We start from the raw sequence: 12746 nt of genomic DNA, 5'->3' as shown, positions 1-12746 counted from the left end.
GAATGCAGATGGTATTTGGCCATTGTATGTGTAAAATGACTAACATATCACCTCACCATATTGTGCTGAAACAGGAAATACTTGACCGGTAAACCAATAAATGGCACATCTAGTATCATTCTCCTTTTCAGACAATTTCAGGGAATTGCACCAAATTTATTTCTGCTGAACTATTTACTGCAATTCGCTAACCCTTTGAGTGAGGTCAGAATTGTGGGTTTATTGAAAGAGCACATATGAAAATAATGTTTTTTGATTATGTAGAAAGGAGAATGAGAAGATTTGTTATTTTTGTCAGCATTTAATAGACCCTATATATGGACCTCATCAAATACAGTAAATAAGTTTGCCAAGTTTCAAAACATGTCCCATGTTAAAGTATCTCATTTAATTTCTGTTAAGAAATGTAAATATTATCGATCAGAATGTTACAAAAAGAATGCATTAAAGAAACTGAAAATGTAGCTGAAAAAGTGGCTACTTGTTGGAAGTTGAGTTTGTGTTTGACCCTACTGCATCCATTTATTAATGCTCTGTAAAAGCAGCAATTCTACCATCCAGAAGTAAGGAATATAACTTAGGACAACATCCCTTCCAAGAGATTTTAGGCTCTGGAGCCAAACATTCTTCCTCCTACACACAGTTTTTGCCTACATATCTTTTTTCTGATTAGATCCTGTTTCACCAGTTTTTCAACTCCAGCCCTCCAAACAGGATAAGTTGTAGTGACTCATCTCTCAAGTTGAAATATTCCAATTTATTTATTTTGGCTTTTGGCGTTAGCACCATTGTGATGTTTAGTTTGGAACTTGGAATTGGAATATCCTTGAACCTTGCTGTAAAAACAATAGTTTACACAGTTATGCCAATTTTACCTTAACTGAGTTAATAATGTTGAAATTCTCACTCCTAAAATTGCAGTTGGAGTAGTTCTTTCATTTTTATCCATCCCCAAGCAACTGAGTTTTAGTCACCCTGGATTAAGCATTTTTTTTGAGAATTGGTGAGTGAACAGCCACATTAAACTGAAATGACCGTCCATGATAAACTTTAAATTGTAGAAATTGTGAAACTCCAATGAAATTATCATATCATATGATGCCAAAACCAGTCATTTGTAAAGGTTCATCATATACATGTCTTAGTTCCTGCAACAATTTTAGAACTGTACTGTTTGTAATTTATATTGATTTTGGTGAGAAGAATGAAGCAAGACATTCTACTGCACTTCTGCCGTAAGACCAGAAGATGCAGGAGCATAATTAGGTTATTAAACCCATCTAGTCTGTTCCACCATTCTCAACTCCATTCCCTCGCCTTTTCATGTCACCCTTAATCCTCTTGTACCTGTCCATTACACTAGTGTGTTTATGTTTTGAAGTATAATACTGTTCTCCTCCCAATTCATAATACACTGATTTTTTTTTTGTCATTTGCAGTTTTTAAAATTGTGCTTTGTATACCCAAGTCAAAGTCACTAACATACATCAACAATAGCAGTGGTTCTAGCATCAACTCCTGGGGAACCCCATTACTTATCTTCCAGAATGGTCTGTACATTTGGAATTTCACTGTTTGGTGCCAGTGTCTAATGTATTTTTTTCCATGTTCTACTGCAGGCATGGGACTCGATGTGCAGGAGAAGTAGCTGCTGTTGCAAACAATTCACATTGCACAATAGGAGTTGCTTACAATGCCAAGATTGGAGGTTTGTGAAGTCTTTCCATTCTAAAATGAAAGCAATGATGTGCAAATGGCCTGCACTGTGTGGCTACCTTTTTCTAACTTCACTTTTTTAGTACATTGTTTACTTTAATGGGGTTTTCTGGGCATTATGGAATACAAATATTCGATGGACACAAGGGAAAGAAAGAAAGGGTGGGATATTTGGTCTGGAACACCATATGTTCACCTCTTAGTCCAGGATCAAACGTTCAACCCATACTGGTGGAATGAATGTCATTTTTCCCTGACAAGCGATCAGGGTATAGTGTTCAAATGGATTTGAAAATCTCCGATTTCTGTCAGTGGATTTGAATCACAATTATTTCCTTGAATGTGCCTGGTTAGACTTCTGCAGCAAGTTCCTATTAGATCAAGTAATAAGTGAAGTTTAGTTAGCCAAACAATGCATGAACATTTATATAATATTAATTGTGATACAGTAAAGTATCTGTCATGCAAACACTCTTGCTGAAATTGTAGACTTTAGCAAAGTTGCCATCAATGGGATTAAATAATCTGTCAACAATAAACTGGTCAAATCTGTGAATGGAGAAAATGCAAAGAAAATTGTTCAATAAAGAATTCAATGTAAAAGAAGAACCAGTTTGGACTCATAAAGGGCAAGGATTCTACTCGCTAAAGTGGCAACTATGGCCAACTAAAGGAGAAAGAGAGCATAAGGAAAAAAACATACAAGATTTTTAAAAAGAAAGCTATTGTAAATGGGAGAGATACAATGAGTAACAAATGGTTAGAAAGCAGACAAGAATGGAATATGAAAAGAAACATATGAGACCTCAATCATCACAACCTTTTACAAATATATTAAGATAAAGAAGATAATTAGAATCACTGTGGCCACTTGAACACCAATCGTCATGAGATTATCAATGAAAATCAGAAAATGGCAGATGAAGTAAATTAATCAGTGCATTGTTTAAGTAGGGAAGAGATGACCACACCAGATATCACTCAAACTATTATTGAATTGGAAAATTATGAGCATTGATATTTAAGAATACAATGACTGAACACCTGTTAAAAATGTCCAGCTGATCTGAGTGCTAGCATGGATTTGTAAAGGATAGCTCATGCCTAACAAATCTGAATTCTTAAAAGAAATGACAGAAGTAGTGACTATGAAGAAGGCATTTGTGAAAAGTTTCACCTCCAATTGACTCTATGCAACTAAATTCAAATTATTAATATAGCCAGAAAATTGACTGAGATATAGGTGATAGATCCTAATTTCAATTCCCGGGTCAGGAAAAGAGTTTGGAAAAATTCCTGGCTTTGCAAACCCAGGCATTAAAAATAGCTGTCCACACTTCACATGATTGGTCTAGGTGTGGTTGGGCTGGAAGGTTAATTGGGCTAGGTGACCCAGGAAGAATCTTTGAAAATTCCTCAGGACCTGTGCTGGTTGGAAAGCCTCCTTAGGGACCCTGGCTCTGTTAACAAACTTTAAAAATAAAGATTAACACAGAAAACATCCCTCCAGCTCTCCCCTCCCTATCTCCTCGATGCCAGACTATGACCCTACAGTTACCCCAATGGTCCTTAATGATCATTCACTCTTTACCCATATACTCATCCGACCTGGCCCCTCCTATTTTAAAGCTTCCTATTTTCTGCTTGATTCTTTATAGCCCCTACACTAACTCAATGCCAACTCAGCCCTAATCACATCTTTGACCTTGCTTCTTCTTGCCAATTTATCTGTTTTGTGGCATATAAATGATTAGATTAGATTCCCTACAGTGTGGAAACAGACTCTTCGGTCCAACCAGTCCACACCAACCCTCTGAAGAGTAACCCATACAGACCCATTTCACTCTGACTAATGCACTGAACATTATGGGCAATTTAGCATGGCCAATTCACCTGACCTGCACATCTTTGGACTGTGGGAGGAAACCGGAGCACCCGGAGGAAACCCACGCAGACACGGGGAGAATATGCAAACTCAACACAGAGTCACCTGAATCTGGGACCCTGGTGCACTGAGCCACCATGCCACCATCGCATGAAACAGCTACTGGTCTATTGGTTTTGTCACTACTAAAGGGGGAGGGGGGGGGTGAAGAGGATTTTAAAAAAAACACTTTCATTGATACAAAATCAGCATTCAATACAGTGAAATAGAAAAAATTCCTCAATCAAATTTAAGTGTTCACTTATTTATATAAACAAACATTTCATTTATAGTTAATATTTCAGTCAAGCATTTCCCTCAAGTAATTAAAAATCTTGTGAATAAACATTTGCATTCAATAAGCAAATGGAATTATTTATCAGTGGCATCCTGTTGTGAAAATGATAGTTTGAGAGATCGGTCATGTAGCACAAATCTTATATTGGTTCAGTGTAGGCAAGCACTGGCAAATACCTGAGCAATGCTTTAAACTTTTTTTTGGCAACTTTGCAAATCCCAATGAATTTATGCAAGTAGAGGCACAATCAAATCTTTTCACAATGCAGAAAAGTACCTTGCCTATCACACATGGTCCCTCGCCTCCATGAAAAATCTTCCAGGAAGAGATCGAGGGGGCTACCTTATCAACGCAAAAAGTGAGAAGGGTGAGAAGGTTGCACTGTGCCCATCCTATAAGCCCCAGTGCCAACTTAATATCTGCTTCCAGGCATCATCCTTTTCCTGTTCACTGACCATGCTAATACATTGAGTAGAAGTAGAGTTTCAATAATATTCACCAAGCTCAATACTATCCTGGATAATACAGCCTGCTTGATTGTTACCCCATTTAGTGCCTTCAACATTTACTGCTCCTGTCACCAACACATAGCCGTATTTAAGATGTCCAAAGAAAGAATTTAAATGCCCATAAGTACGCATGTATACCGAAGAAATGATATAGGTTTGTTATTTAAATTTCAGTATTTTAGATTTCACTGTTTTGAGTAAAATGTTGTTGTCCTTAATTATTTCTTCAAGGGATGTGGGTGTTGCTGCCAAGGCTAGCATTTATTGCCCATCCCTACTTGATCCTTGAGAATATGGTGGTTATGAGTTGCATTTTGAATGGCAATATATTCCCAAGTCGAGATGTGCTGTGGCTTGGAAGAGATCTTGCAGATGGTAGTGGTGTTTTGTTATATCTGCTCCTGTTGTTCTTTTTAGGTGGATGTGGTTGCAAGTTTGGAAGATGTTGTCCAAGGATTCTCAGTATTTATATGTCTAGTCAAGTTCAGTTTCTGTTCAATGATATTGGGGCTTACTGTGAGGATGCGAAGACCATAAGAAATAGGAATATGATAGAGCATGCTCAAGGCACAGAACAGCCTATCATTCAGTAGGCTCTTGGGTGATCTGGCACTCTTCACATTCACACTTCCAGCAGCACAATGGCACAGTGGTTACCACTGCTGCCTTACAGCAGCAAGGACCTGGGTTTGCTCCCAGCCTTGGGTGACTGTTTGTTTATGTAGCATTTGGGCATTCTGTTTGTGCCTACACAGGTTTCTCCTGCAATCCAAAGATGTGTAGATAAGCATGGTCAATCTACCTAACTTAAAATTGCCCCATAATGTCCAGGGATGTGCCAGGTAGGTGAATTAGCCATGATAAAAGTGCCTTGCAGGGTCACAGGGATGAGGTGAGTCTGGATGGAGCGCTCTTCAGGATGGCCTTTCTCTGCATTGTAGGGATTCTACTTTACTGCAACCTCCCTATAACTCTGGATTTTCCTACTGATGAAATTGAACATTCAGGGGCACTGGTTAGATTTTCTTCTGATACTCATGTCCAGCACTTGTGTGGCATGAATGCTACTTTGAGACTTATTAGCCCAAGCCTGAATGTTGGACACATATGGACACAGACCATTTTAGAACTTGAAGTGGTGAACAGTACTAATCATTACCTCATCATCTGTGAACATTCCCACTCTCCTTATGATGGAGAAAAGGTAGTTGAAGATGTTTTAGTTTATAACATTACCCTGAGGAACTCCTGCAGAAATGCTCTGGAGCTGAGAAGACTAATCTCCAACAAACACATCGATTTTAATTTGTGCCAACTAATGAAAAGATTTACCCCAATTGCCATGCACTCCAGTTTTGCTAGAGTTCCTTGATGCCACCCTCTGTTAAATACCACTTTAATATCAGGACTTGCTCTTTCCTTACCTGGAGTTGAGCTGCTTTTTTCCATGTTTGGACCAGGGCTATTCATGATGTCAGGAGCTGAGTGATCCTGATAGAACCCAAACTGAGTGTCAATGGATAGGTTATGCCTTTGAAAGTGCTCCTTCCATCACTTTACTGTGATGGAAGGAGCCTGCTTGTTTGGACTGGATGTCCCTGGGATTTTCCTACGTGGTCAAGTAGATGCTAGTATTGTAACAGTAATGGAACAGCTTGGTTAGGGGAGCAATAAATTGTAGAGCACAAATTTTCTTTCCTATTTCCTGTGTTATTGGGGCCCACAGCCTTTGCAGTATCCAGTATCTTCTCTTTCTTGATATTATGCAGAATGCATCAAATTATTGAGAACTTGTGAGCATAGATGTAGTTAGTAAGTTTACAGATGACACCAAAATTGGAGGTGTAGTGGACAGCGAAGAAGGTTACCTCTGAGTACAATGGGATCTTGATCAGATGGCTCAATTGGCCGAGGAGTGGCCCATGGAGTTTAATTTAGATAAATGTGAAGTGCTGCAGCTTAGAGTGAATCAGAGCAGGACTGATACACTTAATGGGAAAGTCCAGAACAAAGAGACCTTGAAGTGCAGGTTCATAGCTCCTTGAAAGTGGAGTCGCAGGTAGATAGGATAGTGAGGCAGGCATTTGGTATGCTTTCCTTTATTGTTCAGAGCATTGTGTATAGGAGTTGGAAGGTCATGTTGTGGCTGTACAGGACATTGGTTAGGCCACTTTTGGAATATTGCATGCAATTCTTGTGTCCCTCCTCTCGGAAGGATGTTGTGAAACTTGAAAGGGTTCAGAAAAGATTTTACAAGGATGTTTCAGGGTTTGAGTTATATGGCGAGGCTGAGTAAGCTGGGGCTGTTTTCCTTGGAGTGTTGGAGGCTGAGGGGTGACCATTATGGAGGTTTATAAAATCATGACGGGCATGTATATGGTCAATAGACAAAGTCTTTTCCCTGGGGTGGGGGAGGCCAGAACTAGAGGGCATAGATTTAGGGTGAGAGGGGAAAGATATAAAAGAGACCTAAGGGTACGTGCATGGAATGAGCTGCCAGAGGAAGTGGTGGAGGCTGATACAATTACAACATTTTAAAGGCATCTGGATGAGTATATGAATAGGAAGGGTTTAGAGGAATATGGGCTAAGTGCTGGCAAATAACTCTAGATTAGGTTGCGACATCTAGTTAGCATGGATCAGTTGGGCCAAAGAGTCTGTGTGATTTTTGAGAAGGTTTATACCTCGGGTTGAGGTTCAGGTTGTAAGTTTGGTGGTGAGCTGGAAAGTTTGTTTTCAGACGTTTAGTAACATCATCAGTGAGCCACCAGCAAAGCACTGGTGTTATGTCCCACTTTCTGTTTGCGGCTTGGTTTCCTAAGGGGGGTGATATCATTTCCAGCTCTTTTCTCTCCGAGGGTGTTGATGAGGTCCAAATCGATGTGTTTATTGATGGATATCCAGTTAGAATGCCAGGCATCTAGGAGCTCCTGTGTGTGTCTCTGTTTAGCTTGTCCTATAATGGATGTGCTGTCCCAGTCAAAGTTGTGTCCTTCCTAGTCTGTATGTAAGGATACCAGTGTTAGTGGGTCATATCTTTTGGTGGCTAGTTGGAATTCATGTATCCTGGTGGCTAGGTTTTTGCCTGTTTGTCCGATGTAGTGTTTGTTACAGACCTTGCATGGCACTTTGTAAATGTCATTTGCTTTGCTGGTTGTTTGTATAGGGTTATTTTAGGTTCAATAGCCGCTGTTTAACTGTTTGGTAAGTTTGGGGGCTGTCATGATGCCAAGGGGTCGAAGTAGTCTGAAAGTCATTTCAGAGATGACTTTGATGTAAGGTAATGTGGCTGGAGTTTCTGGCGTGTTGTCTGCTTGTTTGAATTTGTTGTTGAGAAGTCGACAGATGGTGTTTTCTTCCTAAATATGCTGTACAGGTATTTCTCTTCAGCTGCTCGTAGTTCCCAGGTGCTGCAGTGTGTTGTGGCTTGTTGAAATAATGTCCTGATGTGGCTCCGTTTTGTGGGTGTTGGATTGATTGCTTCTGTAGTTAGGTATTGGGGGGGGGGGGGGGGTGGAAAATGTTTTTTCTGTAGATACTGGTTTGACAGTTCTCCATTAACTGCTCTTCTTCAGGAAGGAGAAGGGTTTCCTGAAGAAGGGCTAATGCCCGAAACATCGATTCTCCTGTTCCCTGGATGCTGCCTGACCTGCTGCGCTTTTCCAGCAACACATTTCCATCTCTGATCTCCAGCATCTGCAGACCTCACTTTCTCCTCCATTAACTGCTCGTTCTACTTTGAAATCTCAGAATGGGAGTCTATTGTCATTCTTCTCTTTTGTGAATTTTATGCCAGTAAGGCTATTGTAGATGGTGTTGTAGGTTTCATCTAATTTTGTTCTCTTTTGTAATCACAAAGGTGTCATCCATGTCACGTACCCAAAGTTTGGGTTGGATAGTTGGAAGGGCTGTTTGTTAGAGTCTCTGCATTACTGCCTGTGCTAGGAAGCCTGGTATTGGTGATCCCGTGGGTGTTCTGTTGATTGGTTTGTAGGTCTTGTTATTGAATGTGAAATGGGTGGTGAGGCACAGGTCTACTTGCTTGAGGACGTTGTCTTTGCTGAAGACATTGATGCTGTCTGGTGTGTGTCCCCTTGGTTCCTCTAATAGTGCAGCCAGTGTTTCTTTGGCCCATTTAATGTTAATTGATGTGAACAGGCTGTTGTGTCAAAGGAGAACATTATTTCATCCTCGTCTATCTTGGTGTCTTTGGTGTTCAGGAATTCTTGGATGGAGTGAATGGAGTGGCATGAGTTTTCCATTTGGTATTTCAGTTTCTGGTGGAGTTCCTTGGCTAGTCTGTATGTCGGTGTTCCAGGTAGAGACTAGTTTGTATACTTTAGGTAGTTCATAGAAGTGGTGTGCGTTGGATCCATCCGGTTTCATTTTCTTGAAGTCTGTCTTCTAGTCCTGGACTCCCCTCAACCCAGGGAACTCACTACTGGCAGAAACTGACACTTACCTACAGGTGACCCCATAACTAGAAATCCATATCACATTGAAAAGGCTTCAGAAATCAGGGCAATTAAACAAGACAGACTTCCCAAAAATGAAACTGGATGGATTCAACACACCCAGCTTCTACAAATTACTTAAAGTACACAAACCAGAGGCCTCCCTCAGACCCATAGTCTCACTACCTGGAACACCGACATACAGACTAGCCAAGGAACTCCACTGAAATACCGAGTGGAAGACTCATGCCACTCCATTCACTCCATCCAAGAATTCTTGGATACCATCAAAGACACCAAGATAGACGCGGACAAAATAATGTTTTCCTTTGTAACAGCCCTTTTCACATCAATTAACATTAAACTGACCAAAGAAACACTGACTTCACTACTAGAGGAACCAAGGGGGGGGACACCAGACAGCACCAACTTCATCAGCAAAGACAATGTTCTCAAGCAAGTAGACCTGTGCCTCACCAACCATTTCATATTCAATAACAAGACCTACAAACAAATCAACACAATACCCATGGGATCACCAATACCAGGGTTCCCAGCAGAAGCAGTAATGCAAAGACTCTAACAAACAGCCCTTCCAACTATTCAACCCAAACTTTGGGTAAATGACATGGATGACACCTTCATGATTACAAAACAGAACAAAATTAGAGGAAACCTACAACACCATCTACAATAGCCTTACTGGCATAAGATTCACAAAAGAGAAGAATGACAACAGACTCCCATTCTGAGATGTCAAAGTAGAACGAGCAGTTAATGGAGAACTGTCAAACCAGCATCTACAGAAAAACAACGTGCACACATCAAGTACTTAACCACAGAAACAATTAATCCAACACCCACAAAACAGAGCTGCATCAGGACATTATTTCAACAAGTCACAACATACTGCAGCACCTGGGAACTATGAGCAGCTGAAGAAAAATACCTGTACAGCATATTTAGGAAGAAAACAGTCTGTTGACTTCTCAATAACAAACCCAAACAAGCAGACACAACACACCCAGAAACTCGAGCCACATTACCTTATGTCAAAGTCATCTCTGAAATTACTTTCAGACTACTCCTACCCCTTGGCATCATGGTAGCCCCCAAACTTACCAAACAGTTAAACAGCGGCTACTGAACCTAAAATAACCCTATACAAACAACCAGCAAAACAAATGTCATTTACAAAATGCCATGCAAGGTCTGTAACAAACACTACATTGGACAAACAAGCAAAAGCCTAGCCACCAGGATACATGAATGCCAACTAGCCACCAAAAAGCATGTCACACCACCACTAGTATCCTTACATACAGACTAGGAAGGACACAACTTTGACTGGGACAGCACATCCATCATAGGACAAGCTAAACAGAGACACACAGGAGGTCCTATGCATCAATTTAGACCCCATCTACCACCCTCTGAGAGAAAAGAACCGGAAATGATATCACCCACCTTAAGAAACCAAGACTCATAAACAGAAAGTGGGACATAACACCAGCGCTTCGCTGGAGGCTCACTGATGTTATCTAGTATGGTGATAAAACGTCTGAAAACAAACTTTCCAGCTCTGCGAGCAAACGTACAATCCAAAGAGTCTGTTTCTGTGCTGTACATCTCTATGACTGGCATCTCTGATGCTGGCAACTTCAGGAGGATGCGAAGATGAATCAGCCACTCACTCTTTGGCAGAAGATGGAGGCTTCAGCCCTGTCTTTTGTCCTGAGGCTCCCCTGTCATTGAAGATTGGGATATCTGTGGAACCATCTCCTTCTGGGAGTTGTTTAATTGTCTACCACCATTCACGACTATGGCAGGATTGCATAACTTAGTCTAGTCTGTTGATTACTTCAACTATTTGAAAGTTTAAATGATAAGTGAAGGTTATTAAGTGTTTTAAATTTCTTGGTTTGCTTTGTGAATATTTCTTTTATTTCGCATGACATAATGTGAAACCTACCAGAGAACAGATTATTTCAGATCTGGTAACATTGCATGTGACAGAATTGATTAATTATATCATAATAAGGGATCATCACGTGCCAAGTAATCATTAACATTCGAGAATTTCACATTCCATTACAGGTTGATAAACTTGGATGGGAAATCAGTGTCTTAACCATCAATTGAAACCATGACAAAGGGGTGAAGACAGTTAGCAAAAGTGAACTGGAAAAGTAAATTTAAACAAAGACATTAAAGAGCAATGGCTGACATAAGGGAATATTTCTTAACTTCCAACAAAGGTATATTAAAATTGAGGAAGTAACACCGTACAAGAAGGTTGAATCATTTATGAATAGCTGAGGAAGTTAACTGTGCTATCAAATCAAAAGAAAAAGTGTCCAATGCTACGAAGATTAATGGTGGGTCAAAGGATTAGAACAATATTATAAAATAACAAAAGATATTTAGAGAGAAAATAGATTTAATAAATAAGCAAGAAATATGAAAACTGGGTGAGACCTTCAAGTATATAATAAGGAAGAGAGTAGCTAAGGTGGATGTTTGTTCTGTAAAGGATTTGCCTTGGTTCCAAGTCAATCTCCAAAATATCAAACAGATTTTTGGAGCCTTTCTTTGTGTTAGACACCAAAATCTCAATAATTGTATACAATCGGGGGAGAGGAAGGTGAAACAATAATTATCACTAGAGGGGAAAAAGATTCAGGCAAACTAATGGATTGAAAGTTAATCAGACCCTAATCATAAGAGCCTGCATTGTAAGGTCTTAATAGAAGTCAAAACATTCATTGTAATCTTCCAAAATTCCCTAAATTATGGGAATGTCCTAACAGATTGGAACACCACAAATGTAACTTTCTGCACAAAAAAGAGGGAAATAGAAAGCAGGAAAGAGTTGGCCAGTTAACCCAATATCAGTCATTGAAGAAAATGTTGCAATTTGCAGTTAAGGAAGTAGCAGCAGGACATTTAGAAATCACTGTACAATCTAGCTTGGTTTTATGAAAGTAAAATCGAAATGAGAAAATTGTTAGAAATGTGGATGAAGGCAAGCTCTGACATGGTGTATTTGGATTTCTAAAAGTATTCTGTAATGTGCTCTATAAATGTTTACTGCCCAAGATCAGAGTCAGCATGTTTACGAGGATGGAGTTTCCCTTTCCTCCAGCAGCAGTGTCAGTAGCTAATGTTATCCAAGGAGTGTTTATTGTAGAGATGGGTCTCCTTAACTTGACTCAAGAGGAAGTCCCAGCCCAGAAAGCAGATAGCCAATTTGAACAGCCAACAGCTGTCTGGTCCCAGTGTGGTTAAAAACTGCAGTGGACAGGACTGGGACTGCAATCCATGAAAACAGTCTCTAGAGTCTGCACCCCAGGGGTCCAGGGCCAGGTACCTGTGGGAGCTGTGAGGTTGTGGGAATGTGCCTACATGTATGCTTGTACAGAAATGGTGGTGAAAGGTGTATAGGGAGCATCCATTGGAGTAGGATGGAGTGAATTTGCTTGAGGTCTTGCAGCTTTTAAGTCATAAGTGACCTTCCTAACCTTCCTTCCAAATGCAGTACTACACATTTTTCTGTGCTGAACTTCAGGTGCCATTTACTTGCTATTTTGCAAGTCTATTAATGAGCTTTCTAACTTGTTGCAGTCCTTCCAAGATGAACTAATTTGTCATCCCAAAATCTGGTTCAAATCTACAAATCGGGAATTTGTTTTGACTCCGAAGTCACGTGGTGAACTACAGTGGTCCCTGTGCTGATCCTTGCAAAATATCACATCTACCTTCTGCAAATCTGAATAATTACCCCTCCATTTTTTGCTTTGAAGTTAATGAGCAATCTATTCTGATGCTAGTGCCTTGAGTATCTC

At 40.1% G+C, this 12746-nt stretch overlaps 1 protein-coding gene across 4 annotated transcripts in view; it reads left to right on the top strand.

Moving 5' to 3' along the window:
* The window catches only part of pcsk5b (proprotein convertase subtilisin/kexin type 5b), a 371873-nt gene that overhangs the window by 109408 nt on the left and 249719 nt on the right, over positions 1–12746 (top strand). For all 4 annotated transcript variants that reach the window (XM_043712351.2, XM_043712341.2, XM_043712369.2 and 1 more), the window contains exon 6: positions 1620–1708. In XM_043712351.2, the coding sequence (XP_043568286.1) occupies positions 1620–1708 (89 nt within the window). The remainder of the gene's footprint in view (positions 1–1619; positions 1709–12746) is intronic.

The sequence above is a fragment of the Chiloscyllium plagiosum genome, unplaced genomic scaffold (assembly GCF_037043375.1).
Source record: "Chiloscyllium plagiosum isolate Xiang-an unplaced genomic scaffold, Cpla_swu_hap1 HiC_scaffold_2, whole genome shotgun sequence".
In the NCBI taxonomy this organism is placed as follows: domain Eukaryota; kingdom Metazoa; phylum Chordata; class Chondrichthyes; order Orectolobiformes; family Hemiscylliidae; genus Chiloscyllium; species Chiloscyllium plagiosum.
This window is presented reverse-complemented; position numbering and strand designations above follow the sequence as displayed.